We start from the raw sequence: 25,166 nt of genomic DNA, 5'->3' as shown, positions 1-25,166 counted from the left end.
GCCGCAGCGCCCCCTGGCGGCCCTGCGCGCACGGCGCGGGCCGGGGCCGCTCCCTCAGCCGGGGCCGGGGGCCGGGGCCGCTCCCTCAGCCGGGGCGCGGCGGGGCCCTGGCGTACCAAGCAGAAAACACCGGGGATCTGCACATCCCTCGCTCCTGCGGGACCTCCGGGGGGGGCCCAGCCAGGAGACGGAAGAGCGGGTAGAAGGATGGATGTACCTCCGAGCCGAAATACCGCCACGCGTCCTTAGCCAAGGTCAGCAGGATGATGAGTAGCAGATGATGAGGTCAGAGGGAATGTCTCATGTGATAAGAAAGGGAGGTTAAAAAGAGCTAGTAACCACTAGTCATCAAATAAAGGGTTTTAATAGTAGTTCTTGAAAGCATTTCCCTGTGGATATGCTGTCCTAGAGCTGCACGTTTGTTCAGAATTGCTGCTGTGAAGCCTCTGTATGTGGAGAGCACTGTCCTCCCCTCCTCGGGCAGAGAGCCGAACTCACTTCTGACAACCCGCAGGAGCTAAGCAGGTCAGGCTTAAAAAGCAGAGGAATAGGTGTGTACAAGTCTGACTAATAACCAGAGCATGGGGCACCAAGGTGGCTTTTGGTGTCTGCTTGGATCACAGATTATCATTCTGACTACAGGTACGCCCACTGGGCCGAGCACTGCACTGCTATGCAAAAGCACAGGGAAACCTTGCACAGCAAACGTGGTCCAGAACTGAAATACTGTTTGGAGGATTTTAGATCCAGCTATGCCAGGTGTTTTGCTTAAGTGGTCATTGCCTGTTGTCCTGACTAGGATGATTTGTTAGGCCAGCCCTGGAGTGGGCTTGTCCTCAGTGATCAAGTCAGACTGGAAATACAGAGGAAAAATAAGGAAGTGGGGAAAAACTGAGGCAAAACAGAGTGTTGATTTCACCAGATGTATCTTAAAAGCTTCAAGCTGGACCCATTCCTCCTGTGTCTGTTTCCTTTGCTGTATAGCCAATCTCCCTTACTGGCTTTCTCAGCTACAAAATTCCTCTCTTGGGGCAGGTCAGGGGAAAGATAATTGCTGTCTGCTGCCTTCCCCCAGGATTCTGGGGAAGCCTCATTCATCCTTGCTGACTGCAGGTGTGGGACATGGTCTGTGACAGCTTATCAAATAGTAAAATCCCCAGCACCCTGCTCCAGGAGGTTTGTCTGCACCTCATCTTGGAGCTCATCTCTTTGGGCTCAGGTCTGTCTGGGACATCCAGAGCACAAATAGCTTCACCCAGCTCCCAGTGAGGGTTCTCAGCTAAGCCCAGTGTGTGCTGGCTATATCCAAACGCTGCTGTTCAGATATACACCAAAAACCAAGCACCGAGGGGAAGAATTCTGCGTTGGTTACCCAGCTACGTGGCCAACATTCCCATGCAGTGAACACGGAGAAAATAACAGCACAATCCAGCTGCTTAAGAACTTATAGGATGAAGGATTACAGCTGCTTTAACAGACAGAAAGGAGCTAATGTATTTCCTGTGACTACACATCCTGCCTCAGCCCATATCCCTCCGTTAATTACTCCAGGGGGAACAGCTTTTCCTTTGCTGCCTTGCCGTGGCCCCATGCCAGCGGGGATGGGCAGCGACTGGGCTCCTTGAGCCGGGGTCACGGCGACGGCTTTTCCTGGACAGAGCCCACGGGAGAGCACAGCCAGCCCCGCGGCCCAGGCCACAGAAACCCGTGTGTGAGCGAGGGGACACGTCCCATCCCGGACAGGCGGCCGGAGCTCCCACAGCCAGATTTCCATCTCAGCTCTTCTATGACATACGGCCCCCGCCCTTCTGTTCCAGTGAATACGGCGGCGGCCCGCCCCGCCCGTGACGCCATCGGCGCGCGTGGGGCTGCGCCGCTACTCGGGACACCTCGGCCGGCGGGGCGGGGCGGCGCCGCTACACGCAGCGCTACGGGCCATGGCTGCCGAGATCCACTCGCGGCCGCAGAGCCGCCGGCCCGTGCTGCTCAGCAAGGTCGAGGGGCACCAGGACGCCGTGAGCGCCGCGCTCCTCATCCCCAAGGAGGACGGCGTCATCACGGCCGGCGAGGACAGGTGACGCGGGGCCCGCTCCCCGCCGGGCAGGGCCGGGCCGTGGGCTGGGGTGGGAGCCGGGGCAGCGGGGGCTGCTGAGGGGAATCCGTGTGTGCGCTGTGCCTTTGCCGGGGGGCGCGCAGGGACGCCGTGCCTGCAGCCGTAAGGAAATCGCGGAAGGAGCCGCCGTCCCAGGGAGGAAGGTGCCGTCAGCTGTGAGGGAGGATTGGCTCGGGCCGCCCGTGCGGGACGCGGGGCTGACTCTGTCCCGCCGGCAGAAGAAGCTGCTGTGCTCCGTGCGCGCTGCCCTGGCCCTGCCCAGCAGCTGGAAGGGCACAGCTCGCACTGTGGGTGAATGGGTCCTGCAGAGGCTGTGAGCAGAACCGGGAGTGAGGGAATATGCTTCCCTCGGCCTTCCGCTCTGCTGGCTGCAACACTTGCAGTGTGTCACTGCTTCCCCTGCCTGTCGGCAGAGTTGGAGCTGCCCGAGCTGCTCCGGTCGGAACGAGCCCGTTCTGCTCGGTGTGCAGGTCCCAGACCTGCTTCCCTCTGGCTGAGCCGCTCGGGGAGTGAGTTGGCAGATCTGAGGGGAGAGGGGTGATGAGCTGCTGAGCTCGGGTGCTTTCTGCTTGGAAGGGAAGGTGTCTTCAGAGTCTAACCCTGGTTCTCGGCGCTGGCTCGCATAGCATGTGAAAGCTCAGCCACAGAAGCTGGTAACATCATTAAGCAGTTTCTCAGATGGAAGCAAAGTGGAAATGAGGAAGTAGGTAGTACACAGGGTTGTGGCCAGCAGAGTGTGGTGAGGGGTCTGCAGTGTATAGCGAGAGATGGAATTTCACCCGTGCTATGTGGAAAGTGACTCCTAAATCTGAAAAGGGATGGGAGATGCTTCTTAAGAAACTATGGCTCCGTTTGAAAGAACGATGTTAAAAGTACAAAAGTGCATTCTTTGAGGTGTAGCCTGGTGCAGGGATAATTTTACTGTTATGCTATAAAGCTTTAGAAACTAAATTTGCATTAATATTTGCATGAATTTTTGTTTGAAAAGCTTGACCTTGTGAGAAATAGGAGGGTATGAGTGCTAAAAATCAGCAGAGCAACGGTGATCTGAACTGTGTCTTCAAGCATTTATTTTTAGGTCAAAAAGTGCAAACAGATCAGCTGTCTAGTTGGTTCATGTCATCCCTTCCTGTGAAGATGGCTTTGTGCAGTACATGTTGGATAACTGCTTTTGGACGGCAATGGGCAGCTTCCTTTCCTTCCAGTCACTTAGATGTGATTGTTTGTGTTTGTGTTCGGTTTGTTTTGATGGGCTTCCTGAAGCAGAGAAGAGGAAATAGTGATTTTTAAGACTCCATATCGGAGCTCAGCCTTCACAGAGTTTCTTGGTACAGGCTTGCAGAGGCTTGCCTGTGGCAGACAGTGCCAGCTTTTAAACTCAAGGACTAGTGCCGAAGGTTAAGCAGTCTGCATGCTTACACTGCTGATAAGAGCCAAGGATGGAGCTGCATCTTTACCTGGGCAGGTTTTGATGTCAGATACAGACCTGTTCAAGGAGAGCAGAAGCCACTGCCCATCTTTGGTGTGTGTGATTTCCAGGTGAATCTGTGGGCTTGTGGCTGAATTTGTGTCACCTGTCTCACTGTGAGAAATTACTTAAATCTTTAAACTTTCAGAAGCCATTGCACTGTATTAGCTCTAATCTGGGATACCTCCTACAGTACATCAGAGCTTTCACCTGCAGTTCGACATGTTGTCAAACAGTGCTCCCCTGTTTGCTCACTACAGGTGGGGTGTAGGTGTCAATACTGCGTAACTGATTATGCTACTGGCAGCAAAGTGCAGAGTACAAGGAGCAAAAGAGTTGCTGTGTGTGCTAAGAACAGGGCTGAAGTATTTTTTATTACATCTTAATGCAGCTAAGGCTGTCAAGTATTTCATAATAGCCAGTCAGAGGAATGTGTTTACAAGTTGGGTAGTGAGGAAAACATTGGTGCACAAACATTCTCTGGGAATGTTGTAGACTATTCTCTGATTAGAACTATGCATTGTAGTTCTTTCTGTTTTAAATTATGTTTCCTAGAATGAGAAGTAATGGTTTCATTTTTTCAGAGGATACAACAAATTTTGTAGTAGATCTGTGAATGCCAACAAAACTCTATGATTTTAAAAATAAGTTTTAAAGATGAAAAAGGAAACAAAAGTGCCTGCAGGAGACAAAGAGCTAATTTTCCAAATTGGATTTTTCAGCAGGACACTTGCCATCTGTGAAGCTTTCTCAGAACTTATCTAGAAAGGATGATTAACTCTGTGTCCCTGTTGGCATCTTGTCTGACCCTGGCTGCAAGACAATGTTGGGAATTGTTGCTGTGTGTCCGTCAGCAGACAAATAGCTGAGGCAGGAGGAGTGTTTCCAGCTGCAGCTGGGAATGCTGAGGGATGATAAGCTGTGTGCAAGACCCTAAATGCAAGATTAAATTAATGCATTTACTACAGGCTAACAGGAGCTCTGCAGTCACTGACACATTTCAAGGCTGGTGTTTGGTGACCATCAGTAGCTACTTAAAGTACAGTATTAGCTCTTGTTGGTTTTTTGCTTATGTAACTTAAATATTGGTCAAAACATGTTTTAGTTTTAGCAGAATTTTGATAAAAACTATCAGCTGTGTCTTTGAGCTTCCGTTGCACTGTGATTAAACCAGATTCCTCATGCTGTTTTGGCAACAAGGTTGATAATAGTGTGAATATTTTTGGTTTAGTTAAACTACCAGAAAGAGGCAGTATTCTGTTCTTGCTTGGAAAACAACTGTCAGTGGCTGATTCTGGGTAGGAATGCAGTTGTTGTTTTGAAGGAGTTAGGAAGATGCAGTGCTGGGAACAGGGCTGGTGTAGCTGTGAAGCAACCTGCAGCAGTGCTGGTATTGGAACAGGTTTGGATTTGACCGTTGGTCTTTCATCACTTCGTGTAGCAGGAGCACAAACACTGCTGGAACACAGCATTGTGGCTGCTCTCAAACCCCAAGGTTTTTCTCCAGCACTGTTGGGTGCTTACTCAGTCTGTAAATGAAACAGTGATTGAGAACAATAAAAACTCTTAGAAATTGGTAAGGTCACAGTCAGTGTTGCTTGAAGATGGCTTTTGAGTGTCTGTATTATATTTAAAAATCCTACGTCAAAACCCCTTGAATTGTGCTTCTATAAAGGTTCATGCTGGCCAGCTGAAAGCAGCTTCTGGTTCAATACTGAATGTTGGGGAAGTTTGGAGGTAATTTATAATCTTTTCTTTAAAAGTTTTGCTTCCTCCTGCCACTCTCAGAGACCCGAGTCTACAGTTTAAAAAAAGTCTGTATCTATCTCTGGGTACTCCTTAATGAGTTTCAGCATTTTTGCATCCTTACTGAGACTGCTGTCAAACAACCCTGTGTCTTTCTAGACCCCTAGTAAGAAATGTTTAAGGAGAAGTGACTGGTAGCCAGCTCTTCTCAGGTACTGAGCACAGGATTCTCCATTAAAGACCTAGTTTTGAAGAAGGTGCTAAAGACTCTAAAGCAGTTGTCATAACAAAGCAATTGAGTGACTGAAAGAGATTGTGGGAGCAGCATTACTGGAGGACTTCTCTAGTCCTTTAAGAACTAGTATTTCACGAATTAATTTGTCCTAACATAAGGAGATGCATCAGAAAACCAGATCTGTAGGAGGGAATCAGGGAGAAGAGGCGTTTTGGCACAGGTCACTTGCTGACTGCTATAAAACAGTATCTTCAAATTTTGCTCAGTCAGAGCTTTATATAATTAGATATAAAGCTGACAGCTTATCTTTGCAAGCATGGGGCAAGTGGAGTCTAAATCTTACTTAAACTAAAATAAGAAGCTTTCAGAAGTTAATTTTGCTAACTTGCAGCTGTTTGCTTAGGCTTGCGACTTCACTGGGGGACTGGTTTGTTGATGATCAACACAGAATTTATACTTGCATTAAATAACTTCTTAGAAAAACAAATCTTTGATTCCTTTAGTTTAGTGCAGTTAACCACAGTACTGAGAGGAAACTAAGTCTGCTTTTTAAAAATCAGCAATACATGATTTTGATCACCATGATAACTTATCATGTAATTTTTTAAAATAAAAAATACTTGCACGACTTTGCCTAGAAGTGAAAGAGTTGAATTAGTAAGGGTGAAAGCCACCATCTGAGATGTCAGAACACTTTGAGTATGATGAACCTGCTTTACAAAGCAAGGTAAAAAGCTGATAAAGGTGCATATGTGCTAACCTCTGCTATTAGGTTGACATCATTAGAATGACTTGAAAACATAGTTTTCCCCATATTTTGTGTTACCAAGAAATAGCAACTGCTTTTCTGAAGAGGTGACTTAAGTCAGGCTGTTGATTATTGTCAAGAGGAAGCTGTTAAGAGACAATCTTAATGCAAAATATTTAGTGGACTGGACTAATGTATGTATGCCCCTAAACTAGTAAAAAGGTAACTTGATATAAAAGCAGTGTATGGGGCAGTGTATGCTCAGCTGTATTGCTTTCAAGCTTTCAAAAAGTAGTACATTAAAGGGCATTATCTGCTTTACTTTTGAGTGGTCTTTTAAAGAAAAGCCTTTAAATGGATTGCAAAATTAGAATGCTGCTGTTGTATCTTGAGCAGTAAAAATTCTGAAAAGTTCTGATTGTGGTGCAAGACACTGGTCCCATCCTATGCTCTTTTCATTAAAATTCTTTACTGTTGATCCTGCATGATCTCTAATAATCAGTCCCCTAGTATTTTTCTAGAGAATTCTAAATACCAGAACTTTTATTAGCTAACAGCAAATAGAACAGCTCATCTCTGAAGCCTCTTGACAGTGTTTCCAGGTGCATATATTTACAGATCATTTAGGAATGAGGAAGTGTGATTTAAACAGTAACAAAAAGGCAAACAATGGTTTGGAGAGGAAATGTTAAGAGGACTTAATTTAACCTTAACGCTGTCTACATGTGTGCTCTTAACTTCTTGATGGTCTCTTCAGTGTGTCTGCTGTAAGAATGTTTTTAATTGACAGTAGCTTTCCACTTCCTTGCTGATAGTCTTACATCCCTCCCCCCAGGATTTGACAGTCATCAGAGTAGTATAATGCTAAATGTTCTCAAGACCACTTATAATTTTCTTCCAAGAGATGATTCTGGAAGTTTGCAAACTAAAACCAATTTTATAAAGAAGCTTAGCATGCTGTCCAAGTGGTCAGCTTTTCAGTTTGTGTTTCACTGGCTCATCAGTCCTGATCATACTTAGGGCAGAGAAGCAGTGCAAACCAACAACAACTAACATTGCTTGTCCTTTGCCTTCCTACATGAAGGATTAGAGGCATGGCTTAGAGGAAGTAATACTGAGTTAGATATGCTGTCCTCTTAATTTCTTAATATTTGGGGATGGTGATGTCTGTGATGTGCTGGTCTAGAAGATGAGGTGCTTCTGTTATTAATAGTATCTGGCTTGCTGAAGGGTGAGTTACATAGAGATGCTGTAAACATTAAAAAGTTTGGATTTCTGTAATGAAATTATTTGTGATTCTTTTTTTTTATGTATCAGACACTTAGATAGAAAGATAGAAAGTTTCTGCAATTTGAATTTGACTTATATTAACCAGAGCCAAGAAGGAGGTAAAGGGATGCAATTTGTAGCAATTTCTGAGGTGAGCTGAAGTAGCATTTCCATTTCATACTTACTGAAACTTCATGTATAAATAGTTTTGAAGAAAATTTTTCCAAATCCAAGGGTGCTTATTCTTAGTGCTAATATTCTTGTTAGAGCAGTATTTGAGTACTGTTATTTCTGTTAGCCTTGTTCCTCTGTTATATTTGAGTAGCACAAAAGCTAAGGGGAGTGGAGCTGATGCATAAGTAATGAGGTGGTTCAGATGCAAGGGGTGATGCACTTACAGCTGCCTTCTCCCTGCTCTTCCCATGACACAGGACAATCCGAGTATGGCTGAAGAGAGACAGTGGCCAGTACTGGCCCAGCATCTATCACACCATGGCTTGTAAGTACAACATGGATGTGGTGAGTGGTGGCCTGGCACAGTATAGGTTTTGTGTGTAGGAATACTTCCTTCTCATTTCCCCAAGGGCTGGATTCCCTCGATGATATTGATTTTGGGAGCTTTGTGGCAAATCTAGATAAGACTTTGGTTTGAAACTAGCTGCATGGTAAGTGAGATCTGTGGCAGTGTTCTGTCAACCACATCCTTCACCAGGTAAATCATTGTGGATCTGCAGCTGGAAGTCCCTTAAATGATGGCAAATAACTTGTCTGCCAATTAAGTGAGCTTTTCTAACTGCTAGCTGAAAGTTGAGACATAACAATACTCCCAGCTTTCCAAGGTGTACATTCTTCTCTTTCAGGGCTGCATTTGAGATAATTTTAGTGAGCTCAAGTTCTTAAGTGTAACCAGCTGTTGCTGTTAGCTCAGCTTTCAGCCTGTGTAAAATTCCTCTTGCACCTTGTGGCAGGAAATCCTGTTTGCATATGGTTCCCGTTGGTATGTCTGAGTTACAGTAGTCATGTTCCTCAGCTTCACACATGGGAATTGAACTGTCTTTCCAAGGGATCTAAGCTATGCAGACAAGTTTCTATCAAACTACTTAAATAGCTTTGTCCTGAGTGAAAGAATTGACTTTTATTAAACCCATGTGTATGCTAATACCTCTATTTAAGTACTGTAATGTGCTTTCTTTTTTTCACAGCACCATGTTCTGCCATGGCTTATCATCATGACAGCAGACGGATATTTGTTGGCCAGGATAATGGAGCAATCATGGTAAGTTGTGACTTTTCTTCTGAATGTAGGTTAGAATTGCTCAAATTGTCCATTTGTTGCTGGCAGCTGATAGTCTGTTTTCTTTCCATTCATTTTGGAATGCAGCTACTGCTAAATGGCTGAGCTTCTTGACAGTTCAGCTGAGATGTATGTGGGAGGACTGCAAAGCAAAGGTGCTTCTGGCTAGATGTGAGCCCTTGAGCCAGTAGTGCAGCAGTGGACCCAAACAATGACACTTTGCCAAGGAGTGGTTTTGAGGGGAGTACAGTAAGCTGGCCAGGGTACCCTGGTGGTGCTCTAACAGGGGTTGTGAACTGCAGTTAGTGTACCCCTGGCTAGGAGTGTGAATCTGCCTGTATGCTGTCATGCACACATCTCTAGATTTGCTTGTTTCAGATCTTTTTATGATGTAGAAATCAACACTAGCTCTAAAATTGTAAGAGGCTGGGTTCATCTATTTTCTTGCTGGGAATTCTTTCTTCTCTCTTCCTATACTCTTACTGTAATTGCTGTCCCTGTCTTGGAGAGCATACACTTGACAGAAAAGAAACTGGGTTTTATTCTTCCCCTCTTGGTAAAGGAGGGGAATCTTGTGACTCTCAGATGCTTTAATGGTTTCCTTTCTCTATGAAAATAAGGTCAAAATAATAACTGCCCCATAAGGAGCCAGGGTACTGCATGAGTGTCATAAAGAGTGATTCTACAGATAAATGCTATGAATAGCCTACAAAGAACTGCATAGAATTCTAGTGATAACTACTGGAAATTTCAAGCTGAGGCTTGAAATTAACTTAAAATTTCATTAGTCTAATGAAATTTCATAAGTCTAATGGATCAAATAGGGAACACTGTCACTCAAACCTGTCCATTGTAAAGTCAAAAACATGCAAATCCTAAGTTCTACAAGATACAGTTTTGTTTGCCTCTGCTGGGGACAAATGAGATCTTACCTCTTCCTGTAATCTCATTTCAGCAAACTCAGTTCTGAAAGGATGTTCCCTGTTGAAAATTCTGTTCACTTAAAACCTTAATTTACAGTTGGTATTTCAGTGTGCTTTGCTCTAACCCCAGAAGCTGCCCATTTTTTGTGGGATATACTGCTGCTATGCAAATTTTGGTCTGTGAGGTTGCTGCTTCTTTTTGGGTATCAATGTTGCTTACGTCACTGTGGTATCTTCTAACAATTTCACTTTGCTTTTAGGAGTTTCATATTTCTGAGGACTTTAATAAGATGAACTTTGTGAAGACCTATCCAGGTAAACTGTTAACCACTATCTACACTAACATTTGTGTAAAGGGAAGGTATCTACAATGCTTGGGAAACTGGACCCCGTCACAGATTAATCAAATCCACATATGCCTTAACTCTGACTGACCTTATAGTTGTCACTTAGTTGGGCCATAACTGCCATAAGAAAAACGTTCTGTCAGACAACTGAGACCAAGTTGTAGTCATTGTCATTAAGTCCACTACATCATTAACCTGCAAGTGTAATGAGCCAGAAGTAGTGAGCTCAGATTTTGCTCTTCTGGTGAAGTAGTTGTACACTGTGAGTTTTGGTGTAAGAGCTTTCTAAAGGTGCATTTTGGTATTTGCAATTTCTCTCCTGACTTCTTGTAATCAAGGGGCTTGGTTACTCCCAGCTCAATGTAAGAGTCCATAGCTTCTCTGTCATCCTAGGAGAACCACTGGGATGAAAAAGAGCTTATTCTTCCAATATGTGGGAAACAGGGTTTATGGGATTGTTCTGATATTTATAGAGATACTAATTTCATCATTTGTCTACACATCCTTTAGAGAAATACAAAACTCAATTGTTGATTAAAATTGGAATGTTTTAGGCCAGAAGGAAGCTCCTAAAGACTGCAGATTATGTAGCAAGACAACGTGCAGTTTGTCTTGTGACTCCCTGACACCGATAGAAGCAATGTTCGTGCTTGGGAGAAAAAGACCTTGTTCTTAAAGCAACAAAACCTCCCTTTGTCCTAAGGGAGATGATTTGACTTGCATCTTGGGGGGCAGGGGAGGCTTCTTTCTAAAGCATGCATAACTTCTTGTTTAGTGGCATTCTCAACAAAGCTGGGTAGGATTTGGTTGCTGTCACAGGAAGCAGTTTGAATGCCATGGGCTAGATATCCTTTCAGGTACTTAGAATTATGAATGTGAGCACAGCTCTCTGAGGTTAGGAAAAGATGAATTTAGTAAAGCAATTAGTTTTTACATGTGTTGCATTACTCCCAGAAGTCCTGAGCTAACTAGAGGAAGCTGAAGGTTTGCCTGTTCCTTAAACTTGGATATTTGGGCTGAACTCAGCTCCTCTGTCTCTGGGAGAAAGGCTTACATCAGCTGAGTGATGGGTTTGGTTCACTTGAGCTATTCAGAAGGCAAATGCTGAACAGAATGATAGGAACCTTTTCATTCAGCCTAGATGCAAGTATAATATAATGTTAAAAGGTCTCCTTGGGGCATTGCCTAGGTATTGTCTTTAACCTCTGTTTGTCTAAATTAGAATGGAAGTACACAGCACTTTGAGTTTTGGGGGAAAATAGCTGGAATCTCTTTCTTCTCACAGCTCACCAGAATCGAGTGTCTGCTATTACTTTCTGCCTGGCATCAGAGTGGCTTATCAGCACAGGTCATGACAAGTGTATCAGCTGGATGTGCACCAGGAGTGGGAGCATGCTGGGGAGACATTACTTCACCTCTTGGGCTTCATGTCTACAGTATCCTTTAAAAAATGATTGCTGCCCTGAAGTTGGAAGAGTATTTTGTTCTTTTACCTCAAATTGTTCCCAGCTTTTCATGTATAAAACGTAGAGGGATATCTCTTGCAAGTCTGCTAACCCTTATTCTCATTAGAAGTTTAATACCTTTATTTCTGTTAGTGCTTACTAGATAGCAGAAGAGACCTTGAGCTGCAGAAATCCCAGTCTGTACTAGTTCCTGATTTTGAGGTGTCTGTAGCATCTCGTGGCTGTAACTATCTATAGCTTGTAGACTTCCTGGGCAAGTCACTTTGGTCAACAGATGCCAGTGTGCTTTTGAGTCCTCCTAGAGCATAAAACATGAAAACCCTTTGGACTGCTTCAATTTTTTTGTCTTTGCTCAAGTTAATATTTTCTATCTTTAAGCTATCAGGTACATTGAAACTTTATTCACCAGTAGTGATTTGTGTACAGTTTGCTTTCTGTAGACTACATTTAACTGCAGCATTTGCAGTTTAGACACTCTGGTTGTCTATTCAGCTCTAAGTACTTCAGGGCATTCTTTACCCTATGTAAAATACTTACAAACCCAGTAGCATGAAAGGTAGTTCACATATCAAAGCTTTTGAAAGCAAGTTAAATACTGGAAATTCTAAAATTATTTTTAGCACTTGTTAATGGTGGCAGTTTAGATGTGGCTGGACAGTAATTGAAGGTATTGGTTGCTGTATGAGGTTTAATGGCAATAATATTTTAGAAGTAGCAAGATTCAAAAACTGAAACATTGGTCAGCAACCTCTCTTGAAAACATGAAGCCCTCTCTAGAGTGGCTGCATACCTGTATCCTGATAAGAAGCTGGGAGGAAAACTCAGTTGCCAGCTGCATGTCTGGGCTTCTGAGGTTTCCCACCTGTGCAGAAGATGGCTGATGTGACTGAAGAACTGTCAGGTTTGTACTGTTGTACTGCTGCTCTTTTTTAGAGTCTGGGGGAGTTGTGTGCCACGAAACTTTCCAGGTGCAGCTCACCTCAGCTGAGTGCAGCACAGAATAGGTTAAAGTTGATGTGTGTATTGGAGACCAACTCACAGTAGTCTGGTGAACAGACTGAGCCTCACTGAATTCTGTGGCTTCTATAGCTAATGCTATTGCAAATAATGACACAGTTTATTATTAAAATGGAGAAAATATTATGACCTTTTATATCAATATAAAAATAAATTTCCACTGAAGACTGTGACATTTGAAAATCCATTGAAATTGATCTGCCTGTGGATTTGTGTTTGGAAGAACCAGCTTGCTGGTGTGCGTACTAGGTGCTTGGCCTCCCTTTTCAGGAGGTTCCTTAGAAGTTGTTTGTTAATGATCCTATGTGTAAGCTTCTGAAAAACACAGCAGAGTGCCTATTCTTTACTGGATTAGTGGGGATAAGGCAAGCCTGAACTTCCAAGATGAAGAAAAGGTCACATGTTCGGGGAGTTAGAGGATTTGTTGAAAGCAAATTGTTTATCTCAAGATCCTGAAGGCTTAAGAGATTTTGGAATGTCATCAGATGGCAAGGTCTCTGCATTTTCACTTAGAGTGGTAGGCTTTTTGTTAGACTGTCTTTTTAAAGTTAGCCTTTTCTGTTGGATACTAGAGGCTACTTTTCTAGCTCCTGCTTGGTTTTGTGTGGTTCAAGGAGGACACCTAAGTTTATACACAGCTCTTGGGTTATGTGGTGTCAACTGCATAGGTCTTTCACAACTCTTGATTATATTCTGAATAACAAAAGTCTTCCAAAAACAGAAAATTATCTAGTTCCATTGGCTTGCCAAGCTTTGCTTTCTGGAGTTCATAGTTGCATCGTGGCAAAAACCAAGTGTTATGAGGTGTAATGCTTTTGCCCAATGTGCCACCTTGTTAATGGATCCTATGTCAGGACTTGGTGAGGCTTGTATTTCAGTGTTAGCTGACAGAATCCTTTCTGAAATTAGTTCAGTTTTCAATACCACACTCAAGGACCTGCATTGGTAAAGTGGAAAGTCCAGATAACAGGACAAGAAATTAGACAGTCTCACCTTGGCAATAGGTAGAACATTGGGAGTGCACTTCCACTGTAAGGTTAACTCACTGTGGAGGGTCAGCATCCCTGTGTCTTGGTTTTCCTCTCTTGAGGCTATAAACTACTACCATGCTGGAAAACAAAGGGTTTATTGGAGAAGGTACTAGGTAAGACTGAATGCTGCCCAATGTCCAGTGTGGTGCTCCTAATGGTTACAGAGAGCTCTGCATTGTTGAGTTTTGGCAGCTTGTAGACAAGCATGAGTATGTTCTTTAGAAGTGGTCATGCAAATATTTATCTGGTGTATTAAAGTGTTATTTTCCAATTTTTTTAGACTCTATAGCCGACTGTTTCAGTCATGTAAAATCCTCTGAACAAATGAAGCTTCTCCTTGACTGGTGTTCAGATATGATCATGAAACTCAGCATGCGTTTGTTGGTGATTATTCTGGACAGATCACTCTTCTGAAGCTTGAGCAGAATACCTGCTCAGTTATCACAACCCTCAAAGGGCATGAAGGTAAACTAACTCTTTGTCTAAAAGCCACTTGTCCTAGATACGCTACCTCTTGGTAAGTTGGGGTGAGATGTTCAGTTGCATATCTGCCTGTTAAGGGTGCATACTGGATGAGAAGCCAGTCCAGGATAGTTATCATAAGCTGTTGAAAGCTGTACTTGACTTCCTGTTAAAGAACAAACACATTCCTGCTGAAGGGAAATCTTAGCCTTATAGATACCTACAGATATTTTTATTATAGATGGAAAATAAAAGTAAACATGTGCTATGTTAAACACAAGTTATCCACTAGATGGCCACCTTTAAAAGCTTTAGTCCCCTTAACATTGGAGAACGTGCCTAGTCTAAGGCAAATGTCTCATCCTCTATAGCACAGCTGAAATCTTTTTATCAAATGAAGAATCAAGTGGCCCATAACACGATACAGAGCCACCATCTGCTGCAATGAGTAAGGCAAGATGCAAATCACAGAATAATGTGTAACTTAATACAATGCTGAGAAAAATAAACAAGACAATGCCTTTTCCCATGTGGTACTGGCAACTTCAAAATCAGCTGACCGTTTCCATGTGGGTAGGGATGAACTACTGGGTCATGAGTCTCTGACCTACTGGAAAAGGCTGCCTTGTTTAACAACTGGAAGTATAGAGTAGGCTTTGTTAAAGCTGGGTAGATTCCTGATCTACAGATGACTGTAAAATGATACAGCTGGTTTTGAATGCACAAGCCAAGTTGAGATTTTCAAGTGATAAATGTCTCCTGCTTTCAAGGAGAATTTCAGATTGTTTCTGTTTAGAGTAAAGTAATTATCTTGGCCCTAGAGACTCCTTTGCTTCTCTGTGCTTTTGCACTGGTCTGTGTTCAAATGCAACTTCTTGGTAGATGTTACAGTTAGTCTGAAAGCAGTCAGTCTGTGTGGCACTTTCTTGGAGTGTGTGTTCTGTCTCTTGAGTTGTGGTGGGCTTCCAAGCACCAACTTCAGCAGTGCTGTCTACACAGCAGCCAACTTTGGCTCATATATTTCCACATGGGAACTGTGATATTTAAAACAAGAATTGAGACCAGCATAAAAGATGATTTCAGGGACAGAAACAGATTTTTCTTCAACTGGTATAGTACTAGTTATTTAATCTTTTTTCCTTTTTAAATTTTTTTAAAGCAAATCTAACCTTTTTTTCCTCCACCATATTTGTGTAATATTGTCAAGATCTAGTAACTAAACTTAAATAGCATCTAATTCTTCTTTGAGTGCAGTTGTGTTTGACAGACTTCAAGTGTGATTTTATCTTGTTTGCTTTCTAGCTCTTGCTAAGTGTGACTGCATAAGCAAGCAGTGTTTGCTTTGCAATTTAAATAATTTCAGAGTTTGTTCTCAGCTTCCAGAATTCACCATGTATATCAGCCTCCTCTGTGTAACGCTGAGATAATACTCCAAGTTAGTGCCTTTTTGGTGCACATGCTGTTCCCAAATGGGTCAGTCTGAAAGCAGCATAGCCCTAAAGAAGGCAAAAAAACCCCAAAAACACCCAAAACAACTCTTGCTTCAGAGCATTGGGAAGAACTGATTTAGGCTCTAATTACTATTCATTGTCTTGGTTTTGGACTAAGAAGGCTTTTGATGACAACTGAGCAATGGAAGGATTCTTTGAAAGGAAGGATCTCTGAAAGGGAATAAAATGTCTCAACTTCACAACTATAGGTGGCATGAGTAACAAAATTATTCCTCTAGTCTCCTGGCTACCCTAGCATTGTGGGTATGGGTTTTGTACAAGGCTGCTACTTTCAGATGACTCATTTCTTTCTATCCCTGACTAATTCACAGTTACACTGGGCCTTCTGAAATCTAGTTTTGTAATTTAGTGAGTAGTGGCAGATTTGCTAACAGCAGTGAAGTTGTCATTTCGTTTCTTAGTCCATTTAAGGTTGTAAATGGCTGTTAGGGAGTTGCTTTACCTGAGAACACTGCGTACTGTGCTGCAAGCACTGACCAATCACCTCACTGGTTTCTGCTTGGCAAGTGTTAATACTTCCATCTTCCAAAGCTCACATAGCCTGGCAGCTCTTAAAATCACCTACTAAATCCAAGGGTCAGAGCTCAGACTTTCTGGCTTATGCTGTATCTTAGGGACATCTGTTGTATTGTGCAGTACTCCTTGCCTCTCTGTCAGGACTGCACTTTGCTGTTGGATGCTTCCTTTGCCTTAAGGCTTTCATTAAGTTACTGGAGTAAGGCAGTACCTCGTGTTTCACATTAGTGCTCCAGGAGGCCATCACTGTGTTGGGGAGCCAGTCCCTTCCATCTAACTGCAGAATGTTCTTTCCTAGGAAGCATCACTTCCCTGTGGTGGGATCCTGTCCAACGGCTGCTCTTCTCAGGTGCCTCTGACCACAGCATTATCATGTGGGATATTGGTGGAAGGAAGGGGCGAACGCTGCTGCTCCAGGGACACCAGTATGTAATGGAGCCTTATTTTTCCTACATGTCCTGTAATGAACATACAGTCCCAGGAAGACTAAATAGCGTAGCAAGATATTTGAGTCATTGTGAATAATGGTGAAAATTACTCTGCAGAACCCTGAGTACTTTGAAGGGGAAGAAGGATAATCAGTACTAGGAAAGCTTTACTGATGAATATTTTTTCTTGTTCATATTGAATATGTTCTTATTACCATGGTTTAGAAGTAACACAGAAGTAGTTTATAGAAAGAGGTAGGTAAAAAGCCTAAATCATCTGGTTTGGCCTTTATGTAAAAATTGCATGTGTCTGTATTGTAAATACTGCACTGAGTTACCTGTGAGAGCAGGGCTAGAACCTTTATGTATATGAACATATGTATATGTTCATTTTCACATACAAAATAAGCTTCAGTAGGTTCCTGTTCTCTGTCTTTCTCTCACTGAGGTGATAACTGATTGGCTGAATTACAGGAGTAGTTCTTCAACTTGAGAAAGTGTCATGTCTCCCCTCTCCTGAAGTTGAGGTAGTTGTCTGTAACAATCAACTCTTAATTTTTAGAGACCCCACACTAGCTGCTATTTTTAAATGTAGGACTCTAATTCAGTTTAACAGGCAGTTCTACTTAAAAATGCACTGGTAGTAGAGATCTTGTTTACATTTAAAGATATTTGTGTAGTGTTGTTCACCTCTTGACTAATTCCATAGATGTCTCCATCCACCTTTGATCTGATAGTCTTAGCCCTAGAACTCTTGTTAAATCTTGAGGATTTAGTCTTTAATTTTAAAGAATTAATAATAGAGTCTTGGTTACAAAAAGGTAACTGAAATCAGTAACTGGAGGATTTTATGTGTCCTGGTGAAGACTTGTAACAGGTTCTCTTCATACTGAATGGGAAAGAAAGTTCTTCTGAGAAGCAGAATGACTTTTGAATTCAGTTTAGATGTTGCAAAGCAATTTGATGCAACTCAGATTGTTTGTTTAATTTCTTAAGGCAGACTTTTGTTTTGCCATTACTTTCTTTAGGATTCAATTGTCTTATTGGTGAATGCATACTTTGCAGCTACAGCCTGACTTACTGTGATTTCTTAGAAAAAGTGGAACCTCTGCTGCTTAGTTGCATCTTGAAACAAATATTTCTCTTTATTTGTCTCTGTTTTGACAAGTGGCTCTCCTTGCCAACACAGAAGAATATTTGCACATGCACTCTGAGCCAATTGACACTCAGTTCACCATCAGGGCTTACTGCCAGCAAATGTAAATGTGGGACTGTACCTCTGGTGTTCTGGTCAGGCCTGTAAGAACACTCTCAACAACATCCTGAGATGGTAGGGTAGTGCTCAGGTGACAGCATCTGTTCACTCATCCTCAGAGCTCTACTTAGTGGACTTAGCAAACTGGAAATCAGTTTTGGGCTTCCTCAGCATCTTTATTTACAGGTATAAATCAGGGTTTACTGGGAAACCAAGGTTTGTTTAAATACCTGTGGGTAAATAGTGTGTGCTTTGTTTGCAGTGACAAGGTGCAGGCTATCTGCTACATCCAGCTGACACGGCAGCTGGTGTCTTGTTCAGCTGATGGGGGAATTGCTGTTTGGAACATGGATATCAGCCGAGAAGAGGTAAGTTCATGTCATAGGTCAAAGATTTTTTTTTCTCTTTTTCAGAGACTAATGTGGGTTTCCTTAGTCAGTTCTGCAGGCTGCTTTCCTCATGTTGTCTGACACTTTAAAGCTGAATGATATTATTGGAACCTGTTCTGTTCTAGTGCCTATCCATGCTGTCCAAGTGGGTGCCAAGGACAGGAAAAGTGCAGGAGATGCTTGGGACTGCTTAGAGTTTTATCTCAAAGAGACAACAGGTTCACTGGAAAGCCTGTGGCCTTTGCTTCTGGAACAATCTAAAGCAGTCAAACTCTTGCAGTAAAGAAACCAATGGATTGTGCTTCAATAGTCTTGAAATAAGTTCTCAACTTGTGTCAAAGCAGGTAAAGAAGTGAGAGGCAGATTTTGAAGTGCAGTTCAGAAGCAGAGGTTCAGTCCTCAGACAACATTTTTTTTAAAAGATCTCAGTACACACCAATTGACCTGGCCACATTTTCGTTCTGCATCAGTTCATATCCATGGTGGTGCAACTGAGAATGCTCTTACTTTCTTACTGTCAGCAATATAAGTGAATTGAAAAGGAAAAAATGCTGTGTTGTTCCAGCTTTCCTCGTGTCAAGTCTCAGGGAGACTTCCTCATGAGATGTATGAAGCTGTATAGAATATACATGTTCAAATTCAAATCTGTGTACTAAAAATATTGTGCCTCTCTTTCTATCTCTTACAGGGATGTTCAGTTAAAGTATCTGAGAGAGCTGAAATGTGTAAAAGCTCTATTTTCATTTGGCCTAGTCCATTTATGGGCAGAAAAGTGTGTGGGTGGGAGAAGGGATGCTTAACGAAGATGTGGGCAGGATGGAAAATGCAGATGAGTTCCTAATTATTTCAAACTGCAATCCCATGAAAGTAGAAAATATAATTCCTCATAGAATTTACTTCTGGACACCCCCTTTCTTAGAGGGGATTACTGCCTCACAACTTCTATAGTTTGGACTACACTGGTCCTTAAAAGTCATTCAGACAACCAGAGCAGCAGCCTTTGAATGCCTGCAGAGTGTTAATAAGTACTTAGTCGCGTCTAGCTAGTAACTTAGATGTTTGAATGAGTTTTGTTACTAAGGCAGTAACATAACATATTCCTGTAGGCTTAAAAAGTGTAGGAGGTGTGTAGGTAACCAATAATTGTATTCTTGAGCTTGGGGCTTTTGTGCTAAACTTTATTTGTACTATGCTTTAGGCAATTTATTGTTGTAATATCCAGAACTGAACCAGGGCATCTTTTCAAGTATGACTTGACTTGGGGTTCTTAAAACAAGCTTCCTTGACTGTTGTATGAGGGAAAACAATTCTGATTGCTTACATCTTCTGCTCTTTTCTAGGCTCCTCAATGGCTAGAAAGTGATTCCTGTCAGAAGTGTGAACAGCCTTTCTTCTGGAATATAAAGCAAATGTGGGACACAAAGACGATAGGGTTGAGACAGGTGAGATGTCTGGTTTCAGTGCTTAGCTGTACTTCAGCACTTGAACAAAATGTAAACAGGAGACCACTAAGGCTGGTAGATCTTTTCAACTCTTGGTATTTTTGCTGCTTTGATGTGAGGTATATTGAGAAGCTACAGCTTCCAGGCACTGCTAAGACATTTCCAAATTCTGCAAAAGTGTTGCATCAAACTTCTGTCACAGGTCAAACCAGGCTGTGCTAGGAGCACTCTGTTGGATTTCTCTGAATGTTCCCATTTGGAACTTGGACAGCTAATCCTCAAGTGTTGTGTAAAATGACACACAGTGCCCCTTAACTAAGCATGTAGATCTCACTCCAGGGAACCGCTAATGGCCCTGTTCTCGCTGCACCAGAATGTGAAAGCTTTCCAGGTAGTTTTCTTTAAGAAGGGACTGGACAGGCCCAAGACATTCACCTGTTTGTGGCTTCCTTAGACTGTTTTTAACTGGGTTGCTTGTTCAACCCTCTTTTTCCCCTTCTCCCAGAAGGAGCTTGCAGGAGAAGAGAGTATGGAGATAAATCCATTAATATTCCAAACAACTGTTCAGAACTCCAGAGATGTTGGTCTCTGATTGAAGAAACAGGGCATTTCCTAACAGGTTGCCTTCTAACAGGTCACAAACAGAAGCTTTGTTGATTTTGTTATTCAGTGGACACTTGGTATGGTGGTCAGGTGACATAGTATAGTGACTTGTTTTTCTTTTCTTCTTCCTCCATGAAGCATCATTGCAGAAAATGTGGGCAAGCAGTGTGTGGCAAGTGCAGCACCAAACGGTCGAGCTACCCAATCATGGGATTTGAGTTCCAGGTCCGTGTCTGTGATTCCTGTTTTGAGTCCATCAAGGATGAAGAGTGAGTATTAGGGAGTAATAAACTGTAGAACACTGCTGGTGTGCAGAAACCCTTGGGCTTGCTCCACATCCACACACAGTGCTACAGAACACACTGAGCTGACTCTCTGCTGTTAGGCCTTGGATGCTGAAAGCGCTGCGGTGGCAGAGATTCCCCCATCTGCCTCTGCAAGCACATTTGGATCAGATGTGGAATTACAGCATTTTTATCCTTGTTAGTTCTTCTTTTCCAGGAGTCCAGTTCTAAACTTGAGATATATTTGTCTCAACGTTTCAGTTTAGTTAAAAGCTATTGATTGCACTTAACATTGCTAAGTGGGTGTCAGACAATGCACTACAGCATATGCATTAGTTCATGTACACTTTCTAAAAAATTTGGGATTATTCTTCAGAGCTCGACATTATTTTCCCCATGCAAGCAAATCAGGTTAAACATAACTTGCTGTCTCATTAAACTTGTCATAGAAATGAAGGAACCCCTTTTCTTGATATGAACAGAGTAATCAGATGTGAAAATTTTGGGAGCGTTTGGGGTTTTTGTTGTATTGTTGGGTTTTTCATTTGTTGTGAGTTTTTGTTTGCTTGGAGTTGGGTTTTTTAGAAAAGTGGGATGCTGTGCCCTAGTTAGCTTTTGTAGCCAGCAGGGGAAAATTGTAGCTGAGTTTGACTTTATCCAGGAGTGGAAATATTTGCTAATTCAGTGTCCCACTTCTGCTCCAGCATTATTAACAGTCATGCTGCAGAAGGCCAGGAAATGTCACACCTGTACAACTCCACAAGCAGTGCCTTAGCGTGACTTGCTAATTTAATTCTGTCCCCTTTAATATGGCACTGCAGCTCTTGGAATAGATTTATTAGTACTTGAGCAACTTAATTTTCTTTTATTTTGCACTGCTATAATGTTGCCATGAAACTTCATCTGATGGCTGGCTTTCATTTCAATTGTTCCTGTGCAGCCGTACTTCCTTGGCAACCTTTCATGAAGGAAAACACAACATTTCACACATGTCCATGGACATCTCCAGGGGGCTCATGGTGACTTGTGGGAGCGACCGGATTGTGAAGGTACCACTGCATCTCTTTACTGCATTTCTAAGAGATATTTAATGGAGAGTCATTTTTGTATATTCTTTCTTTCTGACCACTGTTGCTACAAGCTATCTATTGTAGGAAGAAGGAATTGTATTTGCTAGGCTGTTCTTCCACAGCTGAATGAGGAAATGACTCAGAACTCCACTGTGGAGTGCAGCTGTTGGGTCTGTTACTGTTGTGTGTCTGAACAAACACAGCAGACATGGGCAGCAGGAGAATCTGCCAGCCGCCTTAAAGACACAGATCTGAGGAAATGTGCAGGTTCCTTTGCTCTGAGCTCCATGGCTTGGAGCATGGCCCCTGAAAGCTCTTGTTAGGAGACAGTGACAGGGAGCTCAGAATGATACAGAATCTCACTGTGCCCGAGCTCTACATTCACCATGTGTGTCAGAACTGAGACTGTGCCGTCCTGCCCTTGTTTTGCTCTAAGCATGTTTGTGACAAACTGCATAGCACTTCTTAAAACAGACGTACAGAAGGGCAAGAAAACTCTTGAACCCCAAATTTGGCTTTTGGTTTGTAAGGCTGGTGTAACTCTGAGATTTTCTTCAAACACAGGTTAGAAAGGAGTTGTTACCTTAGGTCCAGGGATGTCTTTGCTTCTATGCCTCTTCAGAAAGACCTACGAGTCTGGTACTAATGCTGTGTAATTATTCTGCACAATTGTCTTGCAGATCTGGGACATGACGCCAGTAGTTGGTTGCAGCCTTGCCACTGGCTTCTCTTCCCGCTGATCTCCTCTGTGGCAGGTTTATGCACCTTATGTACAGCAATATTCACCCAATGAATGGAATCCTCCTCAAGAATATTACTGCAGACACTGGTTGCTTGATTCTCCTCCTGCTGCTGTTCCAGGATGGACAGTCACCCTTGTAGAGCACAGCTTTTCTGTTGGGCTCCCCGGGAATCACCGTGGTGCTGAAGTGCGGTTCCGCAGCCTCTCGGACTGACAAAAAACGTTTATCTGCAATATGACACCTGGATGGAAGGACCTCTTGTCTCTCAGTTTACATATGTAGTGTTAACAATGTGCTATCTCTGCTGATATATCTTGTACAGTTACCTTGTAGCTAAAACATCACCAGAGTAAAATGAGTGTAGTAAATTCAATTTGTGCAAATAGTAAAATAACTTATTCTCTCTTCCAAAAAGCCGTTCTGTTGAAATGTTTTCGAGAAGTCACTGTCTAAATTGCCTCCAAAAGGTATGTTGGTTATTCCTATGGAAGGAGGAGATAGTTTAAAAGGGAAGGTCACTTCTTTCAGATGAGATAGTAAGAGAACTTTTGATCACACAAGATCCTTTATTGGCTTTCTTGTAGTGTTTGTCTTCAAGTTCAGTTGTTAGTGAAATCACTTTTGTGGAACAGCTGTTCTCTGTAGGTAGCTGGTGAGTCTGCAAGCAATTCTGGGCTTTTTATGTCGTGTTTTAGCATAGCTGATAAGCTACTGTAGTTATGAAAACGTGCAGTCCACCTACTCTAAAGACTGGCCACAGGTATGAGCCATGTACTTTGACAACTATAATGTTGTTAGAATGGAAACCTAAACAAATCTGCCTTGTTACAAGGAACGGTTAAGAAAAAATGGCCAGCTAAATTTTAGACATGTTTTTTCTGTGGAAAGGCTGATGTTCTTTAATGTTAGGGAACCTGTCTCTGCTAAAGTACAGCATAAATTCAAATACTGTCTTGATGTTGCTTAAAACAGATAAATACTGAGCAATAATTACTGAGGTACAGAACAGCTGCTTTTTTCCCTGCACCTAGGAGTTTTAATCCTGAGATACCTATATTGATCCTTTCCTCTTTCAAAGCTGAGAAGTCTGAAGAAGAGCTGTGAGGCTTTTATGACTGTGCAGTTGGCACATAAAGTAAATAACTAGTGAGAGATACTGTCAGTAAGCTGGTTTGTCAGTTGAGTGAATCTCCTGCATTTGAATACCGTAAAGGAGAATTTATTTTGTAACTTTGGAAGCTAAGGTGATATGTCACAGAGTTTAAGCTTGGAGCTGTTAAGATTGATCAGAAAACAGATGCAATATGTATGAGGACAAAAAAGGATAGGTCAGCTGGTGTGGCGTGGTGTTACACAATTATCAAAGGAAATATTCTCTTTCTGGCAGAAGAGTTGAGGGTTAGACTGTCTTTACTTACAGCAACAATCAAGTGGTGCTATGAGTATTAGTGAATTCAAGTCCTAGGTGACTTGACACTAATAATCTGCATTGGACCATGCTGTAGGCTGAAAAATATTAAGATCATTAATACATCATAATTCCACTTGCATTTTAAGCCAAAAATCTGATAGTCTCCAAAGGGCATTAGAATACAGCATATGATAGTTACTGTTACTTTGTCTGCTTTCCCATGGAAAACTTCTATGGAAGTTCTGTGTGAAGAGTTTTTAGTTTGCTAGCCTTACTGGGGCACTGAAGAATAAACAAAACCATCTTATGTGGGGATCCCAAAACTTATCTTGCCTTCAATCTAGGATTTAGCACTTGTCACACTGCTTTGATTCAACTCTGGCTACATGCTGTATAGCTTAGGTTTTTTGGGAAGGCTTATTTTTAAGCTGTTGAGAGAAAATGAGCTTGTACTGGAAGAGCAGTTGCAGCTTTATGCTCTGAAGGCCATCACCCTTCTGAACTAAAAAGGGAAGTGTTGCAGGGGTGAATAAGCTCTGATAATTCTCTGCATTCACTTTCAGACTTTGTCCTGTCTGGTTCTGGAAGAGAACAGAAGCCTTCTTTCTCGCAGCATGTAAGGCAGAACATGAATTACAGTGCTAGAATTGTTTAATATCCCACTGTAATAGGTTAGGAGTATCTAGGGCATGAGTTAAGCTGGGAGATAGATGTAGATGTGCAATGAGTACCATATTTTTCAACCCAGATATTGTGAAACCTATACCATGATGCTGAGGTGTGACTCCTTTGCAGTTAGCACTCCAGAACTCAGCTTTTTTAGTTCTGATTACTCAATGTGCCCCTGCTCAGCACACAGCTCCCCCCTCCCTTCCCTGTGAATACTTCCTCTGCTTCTTTACATTATGTTTTTGCCATGAGATAATATATTCTCTACCGCCTAAGGAATCTATTTTCTATAATTGATATACTTAAAGATAGTGTTGGTTCAGATATAATGACAGTTATGGCCACTAAATCATTAGTATTTTAAGTATACTCTTGGTGTTGAATGAGTAATGCTCACAAACCACTAGAGAGAGAGTAGTTTTGTTTATAAACAACTGTTCTGAAGGCACACACTCTCTCATGAAACTGAACATACTTCAACTATGTCAGCTCAAGTGTGCAATTACTGAGAAGCCTTGATTTGAAGCATTACAGATCTCGCTTGTGTAACCTCTTCCATTGGGGCAGGGAAGGGGAGCAAAGGGTACTAATATGTGCTAATTCTTTCCTAGTTGTATTTCTGTACCCTGCATAGTTAAGAGAATCTAGATAAATCTGTCCTTTGCTCCGCCTTGTCTGTTTTTTAAACTTTGATTACATGTACAATAAAATATTTCTTGATATTCA

General features: G+C 42.4%; 1 protein-coding gene across 2 annotated transcripts; it reads left to right on the top strand.

Moving 5' to 3' along the window:
- The first annotated feature begins 172 nt into the window (after positions 1 to 172).
- On the top strand, positions 173 to 25,166 carry WDFY1 (WD repeat and FYVE domain containing 1). 2 transcript variants are annotated; one of them, XM_033068716.1, is made up of 12 exons: positions 173 to 254; positions 8,011 to 8,078; positions 8,782 to 8,855; positions 10,057 to 10,111; positions 11,429 to 11,579; positions 14,010 to 14,122; positions 16,445 to 16,571; positions 18,092 to 18,197; positions 19,559 to 19,660; positions 20,402 to 20,532; positions 21,488 to 21,596; positions 22,298 to 25,166. In XM_033068716.1, exons 2-12 carry the CDS (start codon positions 8,072 to 8,074, stop codon positions 22,355 to 22,357), a joined length of 1,035 nt encoding a protein of 344 aa, XP_032924607.1. In that variant the 5' UTR covers positions 173 to 254; positions 8,011 to 8,071; the 3' UTR covers positions 22,358 to 25,166. The 2 variants fall into 2 exon arrangements, with proteins under 2 accessions (XP_032924607.1, XP_032924606.1); XM_033068715.1 differs by lacking the exon at positions 173 to 254 and adding an exon at positions 1,851 to 2,074.

This window comes from Catharus ustulatus, chromosome 10 (assembly GCF_009819885.2).
Source record: "Catharus ustulatus isolate bCatUst1 chromosome 10, bCatUst1.pri.v2, whole genome shotgun sequence".
In the NCBI taxonomy this organism is placed as follows: Eukaryota; Metazoa; Chordata; class Aves; order Passeriformes; family Turdidae; genus Catharus; species Catharus ustulatus.
Note: the sequence above shows the minus strand (reverse complement) of the source record. Positions and strands in the feature narration are given on the sequence as shown.

Excerpts from the sequence above, each read along its gene's own strand:
- WDFY1 (XM_033068715.1), top strand. The coding sequence starts at position 1,938 with ATGGCTGCCGAGATCCACTCGCGGCCGCAGAGCCGCCGGCCCGTGCTG. Across the intron at positions 8,079-8,781 it reads CATCTATCACACCATGGCTT|CACCATGTTCTGCCATGGCT; the intron begins GTAAGTACAACA and ends TTTTTTTCACAG. Across the intron at positions 20,533-21,487 it reads GAGTCCATCAAGGATGAAGA|CCGTACTTCCTTGGCAACCT; the intron begins GTGAGTATTAGG and ends GTTCCTGTGCAG.